Source organism: Akebia trifoliata, chromosome 16 (genome assembly GCF_017979445.1).
Source record: "Akebia trifoliata isolate Shusen 1 chromosome 16, ASM1797944v1, whole genome shotgun sequence".
Taxonomy (NCBI): domain Eukaryota; kingdom Viridiplantae; phylum Streptophyta; class Magnoliopsida; order Ranunculales; family Lardizabalaceae; genus Akebia; species Akebia trifoliata.
Genome location: NC_141390.1, coordinates 19,299,913 through 19,320,086, shown reverse-complemented (window position 1 = coordinate 19,320,086; position 20,174 = coordinate 19,299,913). Strand labels below are relative to the sequence as shown.

The following is a 20,174-nucleotide window of genomic DNA, read 5'->3' as shown; positions in this document are numbered from 1 at the left end:
GGGAGTGTTAGAATTTATATTATTGTAAAAAGGGCATATTGGTCTTTTGAACAAATTTAATATAAATAGGGAGAGAGGAGGCCTCTCTCCATAATCTCTTCTACTCTCCTCTTCTCCATTAACCTAGATTTCTACAGTCTTCATTCACATATGCTCAGATTAATCTGTTATGCATCTTTTGTGTTCTTCTTAAGCATAGTGGTGTCTGTCAGCTTGCATTTGTTTCTACTTTTCTTAATCTTAATTTTTCTCTTTACCCTCCACAATGATATGATCGATCTTCATGCCAGTTCATGATATTTGGTGAATCTGCTGTTTTTTTTCCTAGTCCTATGACTTGTTATGGCTTAACAGTGTGATCCAATTGTTTTTTATTATGTGAAATCAGATATATGAAATTGGTGGTGGGGCAGGAACCTGTGCTAAGTGCATAATGGATTACATATTGTTGAACGCACCTGATAGAGTATACAAGAACATGACTTACACGTACGTACAAATTTTTTATGTTTATTTACGTGCTAGTTTCCTAAAAAATTATAGCTTCATATGCTATTAAACTTATGCTTTGCCATCCTTGACAGCATTGTATTATGTTAATGGGGTTGAATACTTCTAAACATTGCATTTTCGGTGTCTGAAATATAATATCTACTCTAGGCAGTGTTAAGGTCTGTATAAAGATGAATAAATGCTTTGAGGTGTTAAAAAGCTTAAGCTACAATTATTTGAATTTTGAAATAGCCTTTGTTACTTCAATGTGGATTGACATTTTAAAGTAACTCAAGGAATTGCAATTCTTTATTCCAAACCTGAAAGAATCATGTACTGATAATATGGTTGCATGGGGAGGGCATTAATTTGAAAAGGTTAAGTTTGGTCAGTCTGAAAAATGGATTTTTTTGACCATGTGTGGAATTAATACATTTTTTCATGGAAATGATGCAAATCTTCTGAAATCTTGTTGACACTTTGAGAAATTATGTACGAATCAATTTCTGAAGAAACCATGGGATTTTTATGGTCTTCATGGGTTGTGAAGTTCGGCACCCCTCTTCAAATTTCTTGACATTATGTTGATGACGTAATACAATCTGTTACTGTTTCTTTAAGGTTTAGTGATAACTCACTTTCACAAAGTTTTGATTGGATTGATATGCAAGTTCTTTGCAAAAAGAAATGTTAGTCTTTCGACATGTTTGATAATAGGAAAGAATAATGATTTTCTGACACCCCCCCTCTGACATACGCCCCCATCACAGAACCGTAGATCATTTGCCTCGGGATACACAGAACCATAAATCTTTTTCTTGTGTATCCTGAGGCAAATGATCTGTGGTTCTGTGGTGGGGGCATATCTCAGAGGGGGGCATCAGATTATCACGACTCAAAAGGAAAAAGGTATCTTTGGTCCATACTTCCTTTTGCGATTTGCTGGGGCCTCTGGAAAGGAGAGGAATACAAGAGTGTTTCAGGGGAAAGAGAAGTCAACTCTTGATGTGATCTTGGGCATCTTGGGACTGCTGTTTTATTGGTGCAAATTTAGTAAAGATGTCGATCGGGTGTTCTTCAAGGATCTCGTCTTTAAATGGGATGTGTTATGCGCTACGAGTAGAATTATATTTTCTTTGTTGTTTGTTTTATTTCTTGTTTAACCTTTTGTACTTAGAGGGGGCAACCTCATCCTCTTGTTTCTTAAATAAATTTATACTTACAAAAAATAATTAAGGGTAGCTGGTGAAAACTAGGAATATAAGAGTTTTCGTTGTACTCCAAATTCTCTCTTTTGAGATTTTTAGAAAGTGCTTTTTATGCTTTAAACTGAATTTTCTTTTATTGTAGCTCTGTCGAAATTAGTTCTTCACTGGCCAAGAGACAATTAGAAACTGTTGGAGAAGTTCGCAGTCACTTGTCAAGGTTTAAAGTGGAATGCCGTGATGCTGCGGACAGAAGTGGATGGGGTAAGTTAAATTAAACTCGTACCATTTTTTTCCCCATTATTCATATTTTCTATTATTATTGTTGTTGTTGTTGAACAAATAAGAATAAAATGCTCACCCTGGGAGGGTTAACCATGGCTCATTGCCTTAGTTAAATTGGATCCACTTGACTGATACTTAATTCTGGGTAACTCAGCATCCTTAACGTCATCATTGTCATTATTCCTTATACTAAACAAATATTGGGACTGGCAACATGTATTCTATGACTCCATTAAACTCAATCTGTGGTACATCTTTTGTTAAGGTATGTATCTTCCTACCATAGATCACATCATCTTCAGCATTTCTCTTTCTTTTTAGAGCCTTTAACTTGCACTAAGACTCTCCTAACTAGTGTCATTTTTGGTCCGTATCTTAAATGCTCAAACTATCTTTGTCTCCTATAGGGGCTGTTCCTAGATTCCTTCGAATGTTCTCATTTTTTATATGTATCTTAGTATTACCATTCTCCATCTCAACATCCTCATCTCTATACTTATTCTGAAGCATATATATTTTGTTTCTCAAGTCATTGAATGATATCATGACAGTATGTGCTTCCGGTGGTTCTCACAGAGGGAGGGAAGTGAGTCCTTTCTGTCCTTTTCCACCCTGTTTAGTGTCTAAACCACAAATCCATTCCTCTTATTCTCCTAAATCCTGAAAAATACTCATTAACCATGTGATCACTTACAACAGAGAATTTCACATAGCTATCAACTACTAGGGGCCTGACAGGTTGACTTATAACATCTACCTCACATCTTCTTTGAACTAATTGTCATAAAGTGATCACATGACTAATATTGCTGTCCTCCCTGTCATTCTTGGGAACAATTTGATTGGTTGGAGAAGATTTTTATTAATGGTTTTGGGTTGACCACATGTCCACGTGCCCACTCAACACTGGGTAGCAACTGTCATTTCAAATGATCATGATCGACCAACTGTATAACTTAGTTGTGTTTGAACCCATGCCACTTATTTGTTATGTATAGGACCTCATTAGCACATCAGATTAGTTTATTATTCATGTTGTTATGCATGCTTCCGCAAGAGACACACATCGACTTACATCCATTGTTAAGATGTGGGGTTTTTGATACACTCGTGCACTTTATGAGTTAACCCATCAACCGAGTTGTCCATACATTGACCTTGACTTTTAAGTATCAACAATGATGTGTGGAAAAAACTTGAGGGCACTTCAAAAACAGTTGGAGGCCCATCATCTCCAGGTGCTGCCAGCTTTGGCAACTTGTGCGAAGACTTCTTGTTGATGACAAGATGGTATTATTTCTATCAATTGAAGAAAAGGGTGGTTCTATTTCTTCTCAGCGGACTGGGGATGAAGAATAAGATGTTCATGAAACTCACATTTGCTAGCTTCCTGCAATTTTGATGATCTCTTTCTCATGAAACACCTTTGTGGATTTCTCTTTGGATAAGCTCTGCTTCTGTATTCACTTGAGAATGGCAACAGTGGTTCCTTAGGACATGGTGTTTGTCATGGAGACTAGTTGATATCAGTTGTGTAATTCTTGGTTCTTGTCAAAATGAAGGGCAAGGTCATATTGGTTGCAGAGCCCAACTAATTTTTTCTTATTTTGCTTCCCTGCTTCCCAAACACATTTCTTGAGGCCCATTTATTAGATCAGCCGTAAACCTAGATATTTTTGGCCTCTTATTTTACAATTCATTACATTTTTTATAAGGTTAATACTATTGAAGCCAGGTTCAGTATTATATTAGTTTCTTTGCATTTGGCTACCAATGAAAAAATAATCTGTCAATTTCATTTCTCAATCTTTATAATTTCTTACATGTCCAGAGTAGTCTCAATGTTAGGTGATTTTAGGAATTAGTAAGAATATCCAGTTGTTTTCTATTTGTAATGTTCAGGGTTTACGGGACAATACAAACATAGGAGTACTTAGTTTTTGCTTCAAAATGCACCCTGTATTTTTATTTAAATGTTAAGATTTAATAAAATCAAAAGATTTGGATCGTGAATTGTATCCGAAACAGAAGATTCATAGAGAAGTCTTATGGTTTCTATGTGAAGGGATTAAAATAAGATTCAACACATTTATTCCATCTATTAGGAAAAGCTTCCTTGTGTTAAACTGTTTACTTGTGAAAACAACCATGGTTCTTGTTACATCTGTTTTAGGGCTTTTATTAAGAATTTCAACTCTGAGAAGATTACAGTCATGGGGACGATGGAAATCTCTATGTTCTTATTTGAAATATATTGATTAACTCTCGTTATTGTTTCTCCCTCATCTATCCATTCAAGATTTGCTTCAGAATCTCTTTTTCTTTTGTGCCTTGGTTATTCCACCCAAAAAGCTTCTTTTGTCGTAAAAGAAATTTGGGATGGTTCTCAATTTTATGAACCCTTATTATCACTAATGGCCATTTAGCACTGTAATACCTGGAATATGTTGTTGTTAAGTTTTGACAAAATACTTGGTGCGGTAATTTAACTTATAGCCTTTATCTCCCTCTTCTACTTTCTCTATGTTCTTTTTCCATGGTTCAAATTTATATGTTTTTTTTGTAGGACTTGCATTTTCATATATCATTGGTCATAATTTAACTCTCGGGTGCTTTTGCATTTTAAACAGGAGAGATAGATCCAGAACCATGCTGGGTTATCATGCTTGAGGTACATCCTTTTTTCTACTCGCTTTGGTCTATTAAAGTGGCATAAGCATTATCTTGGTTTCAGACTTTTACCCTACTTAAGTTTTTGTGAAATTTCAGTATTTAGCGTCCTATCTCTAAACTTCTACAAGTATCTGAAAAATACGACTTGAGGTAAAATATTCAAAATCAATTGAATGTTGGCCTTAAAGAAGCAAATCGAACTCATGGTCAATCTTGGCCATTGGATCTACACTTGGCATTCTGAAATCCAACTTTCTCAAAGTGACCATAGGTGTCTATTACAAACAAATCCCCACGAAGAACAAAGAGAGCCAAAAATACCCAATTATTCACTACGTACGTACCCCAATTTTGTTTTTCTTTTTACCAAAAACGTCTTATTTCACATTATTCTCTTTGGGTTGAAGAAACTCTCTTTGACGTGTAGTTGAGGGCATCTTTGTAAGGCCAGAGAACAATAGGCATTCTAAATTTAGAGATCTTGAGCTTGTGAGAGTGACCTTGGATTCACTGGGATAAAAGAGTGTTGGCAGAAACACCATATGTGAAAATGGGCCTAAGGGAAAATGTTTCATGACGAAAAGATGCCCAAATCCATTTTTTATGAGTTCGGCCCTTTTTCACTCCAGTATGTCTTTGTATCTTCCCTTTGGCTTGAGCCTTTTCTTTCATTAATGAATTTTGTACTCATGAAAAATTGCAGAATTAGATTTTTGTTTTGTTGCAAGGAAAAATCAATTCATGGAATATGTTGATCTACCAATCTTTATTGAGATATGTTATTAGTTCATATATGGGTAGTATTTTTAAAAGGACAACGAAAAAAAAAGAAGAAAAGAAGGTACAATAATTTTATACTGTTTTCAGTTTTCTGAAACACTAGGGGAGGCTTATCTCTTTAGTTTGGGCTGGTAGCTAAAAGAAGGTCCCTGCTTCTCTTGAACTACAGGAAGGGCAACATAGCATTATCTTCAATTGAGCAAGCTCAACCTTGAAAAAGACGAATGGCACTGACCTGACCTACCACCAACCCTATCTCGGTACTCTAATTCTATTCGGTCTTCTATCTGTGGAAGCCCTTTGCTCCCGCTTGTATGCCATTACCCTAATGTGCTTAACAGTGACCAAAATCTGAGGGAAAAAATTAACTATTGAAGATGAAGATATGATTTTACCTTATAATTAACCCAAGAAAGGTCACACATTGAAATGATTCACTGCAAGACCTGCTTTTCACTCTACTCACAAATTAGGTGTACTGGGTCCGATATTCATTCCTTTCTCAGATAGGGGTAGGACGTTACTATTACGATTCAGAGTAGCATCAGGAAGAGAGGCTGAAGTTGCATCTCATCTAACACGAAATGACTAGAAACCTAAACCAATTCTATCTTTGTAATGGATCCAATCTTGTTTAATGAATAAAGGATCGGCAAGAGACTGCATTTCAATGCTTCAACAGTTGGAAGTATGTGGAAGAACTTGCCAGCTATGTCGATGGATTAACTTTCGTTCCTGGAAGGAAAAGAAAAAAACAAAAAATCAAAGGGATTGATTCATGGTCAAATGAATGGACACAAAGACCAATGCTTTTTGTTTCATCTTCCATTCTATATAGACTTCTGTCTTTCCCTCTTCCTATCCATTCACGGCAATCTTGTTTCCCACCTATTTGTTCTATACTGGTATCACTGGTACATGTGCTTGCTGCTCCCAGATTGGCTATAGAGCTTGTATCAGCCTTAGCTGAAAGTCATTTTACCTCCACTTGAGATCTCGAAGATAATCTAGACTTTCTTCCAATGCTCAACCAATATAGCTAGGACTGAGGTTGAAGCAAATTTCTTTGGTGAATAGGCACGCAGGTAAGCTAGATGCCTTTTTGTTTATTTAATTTTTTTTTAATAAATATAAATTTTTTGGTGGGAGGACAAGAAGTCCTCTGAAAAGGGAAAACAAAGGAAGAGACAATAAAAGCCGCACCCTTCAAGTAAGATCCAACCTTAAGAGAAAATCCTTAAAGAAGAGGCCTCTAAACTCTCTAAACTGCTTACACCAAAAAAAAAAAAAAAAGGCCCAGTGGCAATAACAACATCAACAAGCAAGTGCTCCTTGCCCTACAAAATTCTCTCATTCCTTTCCTTCCAAAGACTCACATGAACTTTATACAAAAGTTATCCACACTTACCGATAAACTCCAATGATATAGGGTAGTGTTGTGCACAATTTCTTCAAGCATGATCTTACCAAGTTTTACAAATATTAAATAGTTTTAACAGCTGTGGTATCTTGCTGCTGGAACAAATGCAATATGGTGTCCTTACAGAGGAATTACTATTTTTATTATTTATAAGTATAAATGAATCAATGTTGAGTGAATTTCATAAAAAAAGAGTTGTATTTTTCACACGCTAAACATCCCAGCTGTTTGATCAGGCTATAAGCTAGAGTTTTTATCATGCCTTCTACACACTAATAATCTTTCTTCTTCTTTTTTACTTAAAGGTGCTTGATAATCTTCCGCATGATCTTATCTACTCCGAAAATCAAGTTTCTTCTTGGTTGGAAGTCTGGCTCGAGAAGCAACATGATAGGTAGACTACAAAAACGATTGGCCTAACATATCTAAGAAAAGAAATGGTACATAGTGTTATTCTCGTTTTGATTCTCATTGGATTAAGTTTTTATCATGTAGCCTACATATCTCGGAGTTGTATAAGCCAATACAAGATCCACTAATTGCACATTGCATTGATATCATTGACATGGACAAGGGCCAAGCTACACAGGGACGTGGGTTGATTTCAACCACAAGGAGCATTTGGTCGAAAGTGTTTCCAAAGCCTCGAAGATCATGGATACCAACTGGCTGCTTGGTAAAAAAGAAGTATTCAGTAAATTCATCGATACACATCATTTTTAAGGCTTAATTTATTAAATAATTTTTTTATTTTTTTGGAGCTATAACTTAAATATATGGTCTCCATACCAGAGTCAAACATTGATATGTGTCCCCTTCTTTGCATAAATTTCATTGCACTTGTATACTTATGGCAGTAACATTACCTTTGGGAATGCAGCAACTTCTAGAGGTTTTACATGGGGCCCTACCAAAGATGTCTCTGATTGCTTCTGACTTCAGTTACCTCCCTGATGTGAGAATAACTGGTGAGAGGGCTCCATTGGTTTCTACTAAGGTATAGTTTTCTACTGATAGATATCAGATAGTTTCATGAATTCCATATCTGTTATTTTTCTTGGCATAGAGCTCATGCATTGGAAGTGAGAATGCACTTAGTATTTTGTATATGATTTTACACTTCAAGTATTTTGTATATGAATTCACATGAGGTAACCAAACATATTGTCTCATCATTCACTGGGTCAGCCATCTTTTAGGCCTCAAATGGATCAGTCTGGGTACACTCCAATCGATGGTCTTATTCTTAATGTTTGTCGTATGGGCTTATACCCATAGGCCATAGCTTAGTTGGTTTGACACATTGCAAAATAATGTTGAGGTCGTGGTTCAAGTCCAGCTTACGCATCAAGAAAAATAAATAAAATGTTGTCATATTTTGCATCAGTCCAAAAGTGTTCCAAACTTCTAGTTGTTCTTTAGCTGCACTAAGAGGGAGCGGAAACTTCTAGTCTTCCATTGCTAAATGTTCATCTTGTCTATTACAGAAGACATGTTTGAAGATACAAAAAGTTTTATTTATCTATCACAAGAAATATCCACTTGAAACGGATTCAATAACAAAGCTTAACTTCGACTATTTTGCAGTCTTTTTCCCATCTTCATTTCTATATGCTGTTGAGTTGATGTTGGAGTAGGATCTGATGCCTGAGAAATATGAGGAGTCTCACTATCTGATTTAAGTCTTTTGTCGTCCTCTTAAGCCAACAAATTATCCTCCACATAAAAAGGAAAAAAGCATAAACACCGTGGCTGCTCTCCACTGCGCACAATAAGATCCCATGCAAGAATCATCATCATCATTGATGAATAAAAAGCCACATCTTTTGTTATTGAGAATGTGTGCACCTTTTACACTATCTCAATCCAGGTTCTTTTGTTTTATCCTCTTGCTCTTCTATATCTTGCAACTTGAATATTCTTCTAAATGGTGCTGTAATCAGCCTTCATTGAACATGCTGAAACCATGTTAATCGACTTCCTTTTGGTTAAACGCCTATTAGAGTTACTCCTACATTTTCTCTAATACGTTCAATTCTAATTTTATCTTTCCTAGCATTTGCACTCATCCATCTCAACATCCTCATCTCTACTACACAGTTTATTAACATGATGCACAAGACATAGCTGGTCCTACTGTTCAACGAAGATCTCACAAAATTCAGATCCATAAAGTATAGCTGGTTTCACTGTTGTATTTGAAGTTTTCCTTTTAATTTGATAGGTATGCATCAAGTACGTAAGATCCCATCTAAGGGTAAATTCTAAAAATGAAAAGCCCTCTACAATCTTTAGATACTGGTTTACCACTCACACAAGAGAGCTTTAATCATTATGATAATGGCTTGTAGATTTAGATACCGATATTACTGGTTCTGCCTTTATTACATATTTATTTTCATTTCAGCTTTATAGAGACACCATATGTTGAACATGATTTACACTGATCTGACGAGTGGTTGTCCTTGTTCTCCAAACTATGCAGAAAGATGGCAGTAGTTCAGATCATAGCAGCTATCTAGATGCAAAGGTATCTGATTCATGACTCCTTTTCCATTTCTTTTCCATGTACAATTATAGAATTCCATTAATGTCCTTGACTTCTTGTTTATGAGATATTGAGAGTAATACATATCTTTCACATTACTCCAAAAGTGTGCAATTATGCTCAGTACCTCCCTTTATTCTTGATATTTGCTAAAGTAATATAGAGTAATAATATGTGTTGGCCTTGTTGGTCATGACTCGTGATACTGAAGTACATTGAGATTTATTTATAAGTTTAACTTCACTTGAACTGATATATTCCATTAGCTATTCTGGTTCATTGAAGGTCTCCAGAAGCAGGAGATTCTGAGGGCCATTATATTGACTTTGTTTCTTGGACAAAAGAATATCTTTATTGATGAATGATTACTTGTATGATGATGCTTAAGGTAGCTGTGCTAGCTGATGTTCGATGTATGGATTAATATGGCTGATGGTTCCTTCAGAATCATAGCTATTGGAATTTTGTAAAAAGATGTTGTCACTTGTTACCACTATTGGACCATTGTCTTCTAAAGGAATGCTGATGTGAGGTCAGCATCTTTCCTAGGAACTAAAAACCTGAAAGAATTAAATTTACAACCACCATTAGTGCCCCTTGATCCAATCAACTTTGGGGATGCTCATTAGCTTCTCTTCCCTATCCCCTCCTTGATTTCCCAATTACTTTGAGAATGTTAGTTCATAATTTTAAATTTTACACCCCAATTTCCGGGCTTAGACCCATAGTTCAGTTGGTTTCACACATTGCAAAGCAAATTTGAGAGGTCGTGAGGTCAAGTCCAGCTTACCCATAAAAAATAAAAAAAAAAACCTTACACCCGAATTTCCCCTTTATCATTTAATCAGTTGATGGAAATGATGGTTACTAGTTCGAACCTCAAAATGCCTGGTCTGGATTTCAGCTGTAGGACCACTGGAAGAGCTTTTTGTCTTGATGGCATCAGATACGTTTCATCATTTTTCTAATCACCTACTATAGTCCTTGTTTCTTTCGTCAGTGATGACCATTCTCATGAATTATTATTAATCTGGTTTTGTTTGAACAATGTATCTTGGATAATTGTGTGAGTCACGGGAATGTTATTTGAGTTTTTGCAAATCATTTCCTTCATATTTGAGCTTTGTATCTGTGACAGTTATGGCACATTGTTTGAAGTGCCCTTGAGGTGAACTGAACTTTATAAATATTCATTTTCTCATTACATAATTAATTTCACAATTTCATTTAGTTTGAATTCTAAGGTTGTCTTGGATACATTTTGTAAATCATGGGAATTTTACGTAGCATTCGGCTTTTAACTTATTTCTCATGAAAGCAGAGCATATGTTATGGATATGTTACCTGGTATAATGTCACCAATTTACCTGTAAAAGGAAAAAAAATTATTTCACCAAAATCAGTCTTGAGTTGTTGTGAAATAAAAGTCTCCTTTATACGGCCTTAAAAGCTGCTACAAACTTATTTCCTAAGCTTTCAGTTTTTCTTATGAGCAGGGGGATGCTGACATCTTTTTCCCAACGGATTTTTTGCTTTTGGAACGTATGGACCATTACTGCTCGGGTTGGTTGAATATGCGGAAGGATAAATTGTCCAAGCAAGGGAAGAAAAGACGAACAATTACAGTGAGTTTCAATCTCCTCTATAGATAGAACTCAACTCGGTTAAGAGATGACTACTTAAATGCACGTGAACTTTCTACTAGCTGGTCATTATGAAAAACTATATTTTTGAATGGTTTTTCTGAGAAGGTAAGAACAATTCACTCAATGATCAACTACAAATATAAAAAAGTGATGATCTGGGTTCTGCAATTCCTGCCTCGAGGCAAACCGTGGGGTCCTGGTTTCAAAGCTCAAGCTTCCGCTGGTTTATAAGAGGCTTTCATCAGCCGTAGCTTGGGGAGTAAATTGTAGGCAAGGCTTAGGCCTCGGCATTTTAGAGACATACACCGGAACAAAATATTCTAAAAGAATTACATTTTCAATTTCCATTCTTTGGCCCAAAATATCCCCCCTACTTATTATATCTATGCCAAAAGCAACCTTAGAAAAGATGATTTAGATCATCATCTTCTTTCCATTCATACTAATAGATTCGAAGATGATTTAATCATCTCATTGGCTTATTCCTAGAGCCCTATACTGCCTCCAGGTTTATGCCTCACCTCCTAGAGGGAATGATATGCACACATTTTTCACTAATGATAGGCATGCATTGATCATACCTATCCTTTACATTTAGACCATAAGCGCCGTGTTAGTTTTGAGGTCAAAAACTTCGACTTTAAGTTGTTCAGAATTTTCGGATTGTTTGCCGCTATAACTCTTTATTTTCTAATAAATCGGTTAAAATTTCCTCTTTATTTGACTGTATGTTTTCTTCTTCTCTGAATGTAGCTAAGTACGTCTCAATTCATGGAAGAGTTTGGTCAGCCCTCAAGGACAAAGACCAAGGATGGGTACAACCCACTTCTGGATGACTTCAAGAATACTAAATTTTACATTAGTGTGCCGACACACAATACCAAGTAGATGGCCTAGATCAGGAGTTTTCACCAGATGTGAGATTTTGATGTATCACATCTTTTCAACCCAATGTCTTTCTGGGGACGCTAACGATTAATGTCTTGAAAGGTGCTCAAGCAATTGAAGTTTTTGTTATTTAAAAAATATAAAAATTAGTTTTGACGGCATTTACACAGATGTAGCTGTGGAATTTCTTGGTTGTCTGTTTTAACAGATGGACTGAAGACTGGAGAGTTACTGCAAGAGTTTGATGAAGAACACAAAATGCGGGTGCAACATTATGATGATGTAGCATTCAAAGAAGAATAACAATAAATGGTAGTCGGTGAAGCTAAGCTTCTCTTTGCCGAAAAGGATCTGTTGATTGGTGCAATGAGGCAGGAAATGCAATGCTTGGAGACCATACACTATTATTTTGAAGGTATTTTTGTTTAAATGATTTTGGAATTCTTTTAAAATAATTATTATGTACACTATACATTAATCAAGAGGAGGTAATGAAAATCATAGCTAACAGCGATTGAATTGATGAGAATTTGAGCGTACTGTTTAATGCATAATTTTAGTATTTAAAATAAAACTTACATAAATTTGGTAGGAATTGCTGTACTCATTTTCTTTACGGTTGCTTGGCATGTTGGGTTGTCAATGGGTCAAAAAATTTAGTTTGGATTGGGTCGATTTGGACCCAGCTCGATAAGTGTTGGGATGGACCCATATTCGCTAAACCAATAAGATAGGGTTCAAATCATATTTGAGAGTATAGGGATAATTTTTTTATTATTATAGGTAAATTATATAGATATACATCATACATAAACAAAATATAGTAATTTATATATTTCCTCATATGCTATCAGATCTGGTCCTTTTTAGATAGGATATGATTAACCTAGTATTAAGTATTAAGGGTGTCAAGAGGTGTACCCAATTACCCAATGAACCCAAAATGGATTAGTCAGTTTTGGGTCTTCCATTATGGACCCGATTATTTTTGGGTCTAGCTCTGGGTAGCTATCTTAAGGACTCGATAAGAATCAGGTTTCATTTGGGTACCTTAGTAGTTAATTTATTTTATTTATAATAAAATTAGTAGTTTAATTAAATGCTAACAAAGTGATTTCTTGAAGTAAAACTAAAATATATAGAGAAAGTTAAGTGTGTAGTTTTTACCTTTCTTTACAGGAACATATATTCATTTTTCACATACTATACAATTTCGACAACAAATAAATGTTCCATACTTTAATTTTCTATGATTTTATTCTCAAAAGTTTGATTTGCTTGAAAAATTCATTGGTTATTTTAACTTTTAATTGAGGAATTAAAAGTTAAATTATTACGTTCATAAATAATTTCAAACTTATCGAATATTTATCTTCTTTTTTTCCTCATTTAAAAAAATTTATCTATCTTAATAGGCACGCGATGGGTATCGGGTATTTGCAACGTCGGTTCTGATTCCAAGGATCTCGTGCCCGGAACTGAAATTTATTTAGATTCCAGTTTTAAGTACATGTGGAACCAACCCATTGACACCCCTACCTTTGATAATATATTGGATAGGGTCTATGTCAGATTCCTGATCCAGACCTTGTGTTATCAGACCTGGTTAGAGCTTCCAACTCCTTGACTGAGGGCTTACACACTCAAATACACTGTAACTATATACCACTCTTAAGAACATCGATCAGAACCTTTTAAGGGAAATTCATAGTGGAAAAATGATTAAAATGGGATTGATAACTTCTCAAGTCATAGTGAAAACTTGTTTGATCGATGAATTTTAGTAAGCATTCTTGCATGAGTTTTATTTTTTAGTTTTTATGGAGAACTATTTAAGACATAATAATATAGGATTTTCCTTTTAAGTAAGTTTAATAATCGAGTTTGTAAATTTTTCTTAATTGAGTGATTCCTCTCCTTAATAATCTAGTGAAGGTGTTTTCCTGTAGGAAATTTCACCCTTGGGCTTACTTGAGAATAATCAATGTGAGAGCCTTCTGTGATCCCATCACCATTGACATCAGTCCTCTCTCAGATACTACCGAAAATGATAAATGCCCTCATCTTCAACCTCAAGTTAAAAAATAAAATGAAAAATACCCTTCTACTTTTCTCTCCAGAAAACCACTCTTGGGTAAAATTTGTAATGCCCTCCCCTACATAACTTTTTAAGATTTAATCTCCTTCAAAACTCAGGATCAATATAGAAATTTTGGAGGTATAAGATGAAGTTTCGTAAAGAAAAATCGACCCCCGTTTTTTTAAATCAAGAGATTGAAAATGATAAAATCTTAAAAATGACTCACCATAGAGCACTGAATTGAAAATAATGGATTTTTTTGGGAGAAATGCCTAAAGCTTGGGATGGGGTTGAAGATAAGGGCATTTTAGGTAACTTCTTTTATTAGTATTTCAAAGTCGAATGAGGTCAAAGAAGGCATTTCATCACCAATTCATGGTTTTCAACCTTGTTCTCTCATTATTAGGGATTTTTTTGTTATCAATGAAAAACATTTATAGGCATAAATTTTTTTGTTATAAAGAAAATTGTCTTTGCATCTAAATAATCTTCTAAAAAGATATAATATAAATTTTCATTTTTATATAACAAAAATGAAAATTTGTGTTGAAAATCAGAAATTAAGGTCTGATTTATTTTTCATTCAAGTTTGGTTGATAACCATAAGCAGTGAGTTTTTGGATGGTCATTTGATAACACCATAAATGATGACCAAAAATTATGAGACATTTAGCAATAAAACCCCATTAAGTAATCTTTCCTGAACATTATTACAACTAATTTATTTAGGTCTACAGAGTAGCAATTCATGGTAAATGACGAACGAAAAAAATAAAAATGCAAAATCCAATGGTTGACTTTCATCATAGAGTATGTATTTTTGAGATATATTATCAAGAAGGAAAAAAATAAAAAACTATCTTAAATATTTACCAAAACTTGGAGGGGGAAGGCAAAACCTGTTGTACAAAGTTATGGCTCTGCAAAACATTACTAATTTCAACTCTTTTCATGCATACTAAGCTGGGCAAGAAGTATGAAACAAGGATCTCCATGATGAGCCACAATACAGCATCATATGGAAATAAGAATCTCCTTTCTTTTTTGTTCTGGATAATTCACCTCCCCAACTTCAAAGCTATATATATATATATATATATATATATATATATATATATATATACATATAATAGTATCACCTACTAATGATCAAGACCCTGATCAGCCAAATAATAGTATTGCTTACTGTTTTTGTGGACTTGAACATAAATTTTTAAGAATATAATTAAGTAATGGTGTGCACAGAACCATTGATGGTTCTCAATCGTATCTTGATAAAAATCATCTATGATTCTTAGACACTCCATGTCAGCAATGACTGAATCGATGTTGATTTCAATGTTACTTCAGCATTTTCCTTGAGTAATATGGATCTCATTGTGTAAGGATATCAGCCAAAGGAACCAGAGTAATCTCAAGGTACATTTTATTTCATTATCTAATTTACTTGTTAAACTGAGGGCTTTTTTCGATCAATAAAAGAACATAGCATTTTGAAAATCAAGATAAGCAAAATTATTTTTTAGAGAATATATGAGCGTTCAAAGCCCAAGTAAAATAACTTGGCCTCTGATACGATGACATATTAGTATAGGAGCATTTTAGAAAGTAAAATGTTAAGTAGGCTAAAGATGTACACTATATAGTATGATTGAATGTGTCAGTGCGGGTGTCTAGTGGACAAGCACATGACCCTGACTGTTACAACACAAGATCCAATGGTTGGATTTTATCATAGGGTGTGTATTATCAAAATTCAGATAAATCATTCTCTATTTCAACAGTCGAGGTCATGTATTTTCCATGAGCCGCCCAAATCCCAGCCCTAATAGAGAAATGCAGATCCTGAAGTTCAGAATTGGTGCATGGAAGTAAAATGGATTGCAAGGAACCCATGGTACTAAGTTCAATGCCAAGGGAAAATTGTACCATCAAATCCTAAAAATAATCAAAATTTACGGGATTCTTGTCATAGAAAAGCAAAGTTCAGATAGAGATGAACAAGGCTGGAGAAAGCACAGACAAAACAAAATATATCAAATTTATAGAAAGGAATAGAGAAATTCAAAGATGAGCAATACAATTACTGGAAAAACTACCACAAGATACCATGATGCAGCTCTTCAGAGTTACTATCAACCAGCTAAATAGAAAGACAGAAAACAGTACCAAAACCATAAAGAAGCTCAGAAGGAAAAAAAGCAATTCTTCGCAAAATTGTCATTTGATAAGAAATCTAGAACTTTCTATGACTTAGTACTTAACGGGAGCGAGGATGTCTAGTTGTGGACCAAGCTGCTCCTCAGCAGCCTTCTCAGCCTTGACTCTCAACTTGGTCAGCTGCTTCTTCCTGTCATAAGCGACCTGGGCTCTGTCCTTCCTCTTCTTCTCGAGTTCCTGTGGACAACCAAACAACAAATAATCAGGACCACAGTCACCCATACAGGACCACATAATAATAATGACTTTTCTTAAGCAGAGTTGGTAAATAAAGATTCAAGAGCATCTAGAAAATTAATCTTAAAATTATAGGTTGGAAAGACACAATGCAAAGAATTACAAGAATGATTCCAAAGGCCTAAAGAGCAAAGCAGGAACCTTTTAAAAAAACAAAAACAAATAGTGGAATATTGTTTCTTGACTTGGATATCAAACGAAACAAGAATGATTCCATTATCAGTCCAAATTAAACAAAGAAACCTCTCTGAAATATCTGCTTTCAGGGTGCTTCATCGGTATTGGGTGATATTATCATAACAGGAACAGCAAAATGGTTAATAAATTCCGGATGTTCCAAATGTTCAGAGAACATGCACAAATTGATTCATTTTCTTTCCCAAGTCATGGCAACAAATAAACAGAAACGAAAAAATCGATAACATTCCTGAAAACATCATGTCAAGTTTGGTTCCATCAACAGATTCTTCCAAAAACTAATACCCCCAAACTAGTTTTGATACCAAAGGGTGGGCAAGAAGGCACAGATGGAAACAAAAATGATCATGCCACCACTTATCAAGTCGAGGTAAATGCCATCAAATATGAGTAGCTGGTGTTACTAGCTTATCTTATATCCTCTACCAAAACTGACTATTAACTGGATCTTCCCAACTACAAACCCAGTTAAATCCATTTACCAGATGCAATCAATCATGAGCTTTACAAAAGAGGAGACATAATAGAAAGAACCCTCACGATTTCTCGGGCAAGAGAAGAGTTGCTCCTATATACAGCATTTCCCTTTCATTAACCCATTCAACAGTTTCACTTGGCCTCTTAGATTGATGAAAAAATTTAAAGAAAGCGCGTAAATATTAAATCTTACAGAAGAAAACATGTAATGTTTGTGTACAATAATTTGGTTGATCGCCAGACAGGCTATAGGTTTGCAAACTTAACTTCTAAAGAATTCATAAACTGATTCGTAAATGCTGAAACAAACAATGAGAAATATGATGGAGATCTAGATGATTAGTTGGTAGAGCAAAAAGGCCCTTTCTGATGACAAAGGGATTTTTCATATGCGACATGATGAGCCCACCCCCTTTGGAAGTGGGACTAATCCCTGCAAACACACCACAAACAAGCGTATCAAATAAAGTTGTGGGTGGGAAGACTTGATTTCAACACGTGAGGGGAGCACACCCTAGATGTGCAAAGATAAAAATTGGAAGTGAGGGCGGCAACGGTTTGGGCAAGAAAGATGCTGATTGCAAGAATGGTATCACTAAACCAATAAATGTCGATTCTACTTACAATATCAAGATTATAACCCATATTTTAAATTACATTTACATGATTAAATGACCAAAATCTCTCCAACGATTAACCAAAATTGTTAATCATTTAAGAAAAAAAAGAAAGAAGACCTCAAACCATGAACTACTAAGATAGATATCCCTGCCTACCACGAAAGGAAAAGCAAGCAAGCATGAGCATGGATTAAACATTGAATGTTTCGGGAATGTTTCAGTAAAGATATTGTCAGAATTTCTCTTTATTGCAATATTAGCTTAAGTCAAAATTTTAAACCTTTGAGCATTACAAAGCATTTATAAAAAAAAATGGTAAATTAAAAAGAAGGCATAATAATATTACATGAATCGTTCTTTTTTTTATAGGTACTATTAAATGACTCTATTTGAAAAATCAAAAGCCTGTCACTCTAGTTTAGCCTCAAATGTATTAATCCACACCCATCAGCAACATATTGAAAGTTTCAACTCTTCACAACAGATCCAAGGTCAATCAGTCTCTTTTTACCCCAAATTGATCAAACCCACACCACAGTCACAAGAAATACATCATAATTTGCAACTTCTAATAATAGATATAACTTTCATAAACTAACAAGCATAACAAAGAAACATAAATTACTTATAAAAAAGTTCTGAAATACCAAATGAAACAAACGAAGCATCAAGATCTCACCTTGATAGTGTCATAATGATTCCATCCAACCTCAGACGAAAGCCGACCCAACAAGCAGTACTTATGCCCAGGCTGAAGCCTCAAAACCCTATAAACAACAACAAATTTCAAAACCCATCAACACAAATGCAATGAAACACAGATACCCATTATAATAAAATCAAACAAAAAAATCAAAAAAAGAAACAAATCTTACTTGAGAGCATCAGGAATAACCATCCTCTTAATCTTGTCATATGGAGGTGGAACGCCCTCGTAAGCCTTCAAACGAGCCAGCGCTGCTGCTCCACGCTTCGTCTTATGCGGAATCATTCTACACAGTAAAAACCCAATACAAATAAATAAATAAAAATTCAATTATAAAATCAAGAGAGAGATATACAGAGAGAGTGGGTACCCTCTAATGGTTCTCCAGAGGATCTTAGCGGGAGCACGGAAATGGATGGGACCATGAGAGGGTTTGGTGTTCATTCTCTTCCTGAGGAATCGAAGATACTTCATCTTTTGGCGAACGAGACCTCCAGAGAGGCAGATCTCCTCGCAACGAACCACAACAACTTTCTGCCCATTTAGAAGCTCCTTTGCCAATATGGACGCCAAGCGACCAAGCATGTGGTGTCGAGCGTCCACCACTACTCTTCGTGCGCAGATACCTGATCCAGACACCATTTTCTCTCGCTCTCCCTCTCCCTCTCTCTCTCTCTCTCTCCCTCTCCCACTGGTTCTAGGGTTTTGGGGAGGATTTTTTTTAGGGCTTCTTATAGTTAGGGTTGAAAACGGATCGGATAATATTTGCTAATCCGATTCAGTTGACCCGAATTATTTGGATTTGGATATGTTTTCGTTTACCCAATTAAGAAATCGGGTAAAGTTATCCGAATTTTTTTAGGATCGGATATAAATATCTGTTATATCCAACGCGAATATCCGATTTTTTTTAAATGGTCAATTATAATGAGGTAAATGTGTAATAAAAAAATAAAATTAGGGCTCCTCCTTCTTATCCTCTTTTTTTTTTTTTTTTTTTAAGTTTTTTTAAGTTTTTAAGATTAAGGGGGGTTTAGGTAGACCCCCAACTAGAAAAAACAAGATTACATTCTATTATAGGCACGCCCAATCAAATCCTTACTTATAATACTTTGCAACTTTCTAGGTAAGTTCATGGGATCTAAGATACTTGTCCTTGGCATGTTGAGAAGAGATGCTAGAAGTCAGTTGTTTGATTACTCTTCCTGTAGTAGAAGGAGAACTCTATCCTTCGGAAGTGTGTTGTTCCTGTCTTGATTTCTTAAACGGTTATTTCTTTTCTCCAATGAGCATTAGCTATTCCATTAATGCAGTCTACGACAACTTTGAAATCAACTCTAACCTTTATGGATCTAACATTAAGGAAGGCAGCCATGTTCATTTCTTTTAGGATAGCCTGAAATTTGTGAAAAATGATTGATCTTCCTTGAGTGTTTTCTGCAAGAGCGCCGATCGTCAGACATTTACTGTCTCTTATAATGACACGTTCCCCTCCGACATTTCCTTTTAAAAAGTCATCTGAGTTTAACACGTGGAAGTTTTTTAGAGGCTTGACCCATTTGCAACTAATAGGAGTTCTCATCTCAAACATAGGCTGTAGATTCTATGAGCTCAGAAAAGCTTTTGATGATGCGTTGTCTTCTATTGACGCTTTAACACTTTGAATCCTTAATTGCACATCCCGAGTTATGATAGCTTC

The 20,174-nt window shown here is 35.2% G+C and overlaps 2 protein-coding genes across 6 annotated transcripts in view; one reads left to right on the top strand and one right to left on the bottom strand.

The window, feature by feature from the left end:
- LOC147382735 (NADH dehydrogenase ubiquinone complex I, assembly factor-like protein (DUF185)) overlaps positions 1 to 12,466 on the top strand; it is a 28,219-nt gene extending 15,753 nt beyond the window's left edge. For 3 of the 5 annotated variants that reach the window (XM_086427655.1, XM_086427654.1, XM_086427657.1), the window contains 9 exons: positions 389 to 489; positions 1,843 to 1,961; positions 4,613 to 4,653; positions 7,161 to 7,249; positions 7,351 to 7,549; positions 7,736 to 7,852; positions 9,341 to 9,385; positions 10,900 to 11,028; positions 11,803 to 12,466. In XM_086427655.1, coding sequence (XP_086283781.1) covers positions 389 to 489; positions 1,843 to 1,961; positions 4,613 to 4,653; positions 7,161 to 7,249; positions 7,351 to 7,549; positions 7,736 to 7,852; positions 9,341 to 9,385; positions 10,900 to 11,028; positions 11,803 to 11,937 — 975 coding nt within the window. In that variant the 3' untranslated portion in view covers positions 11,938 to 12,466. The remainder of the gene's footprint in view (positions 1 to 388; positions 490 to 1,842; positions 1,962 to 4,612; positions 4,654 to 7,160; positions 7,250 to 7,350; positions 7,550 to 7,735; positions 7,853 to 9,340; positions 9,386 to 10,899; positions 11,029 to 11,802) is intronic. The other 2 variants (XR_015173328.1, XM_086427656.1) reach the window with 2 other exon arrangements.
- A 3,571-nt stretch (positions 12,467 to 16,037) lies between these two features.
- LOC147382734 (large ribosomal subunit protein uL13w-like) lies at positions 16,038 to 19,189 on the bottom strand. The gene is made up of 4 exons (XM_086428693.1): positions 18,846 to 19,189; positions 18,645 to 18,761; positions 18,449 to 18,536; positions 16,038 to 16,414 (listed from the first exon to the last, which is right to left on the bottom strand). The coding sequence occupies exons 1-4, from the start codon at positions 19,115 to 19,117 to the stop codon at positions 16,271 to 16,273; spliced, it is 621 nt and encodes a 206-aa protein (XP_086284819.1). The 5' UTR covers positions 19,118 to 19,189; the 3' UTR covers positions 16,038 to 16,270.
- Between the last annotated feature and the right edge of the window lie 985 nt (positions 19,190 to 20,174).

Coding starts and splice junctions, on each gene's coding strand:
- LOC147382734 (XM_086428693.1), bottom strand. CDS start 19,117: ATGGTGTCTGGATCAGGTATCTGCGCACGAAGAGTAGTGGTGGACGCT. Junction 18,762..18,845: donor CTCTGGAGAACCATTAGAGG/GTACCCACTCTC, acceptor TTTACTGTGTAG/AATGATTCCGCATAAGACGA. Junction 18,537..18,644: donor GTTATTCCTGATGCTCTCAA/GTAAGATTTGTT, acceptor TGTTGTTTATAG/GGTTTTGAGGCTTCAGCCTG.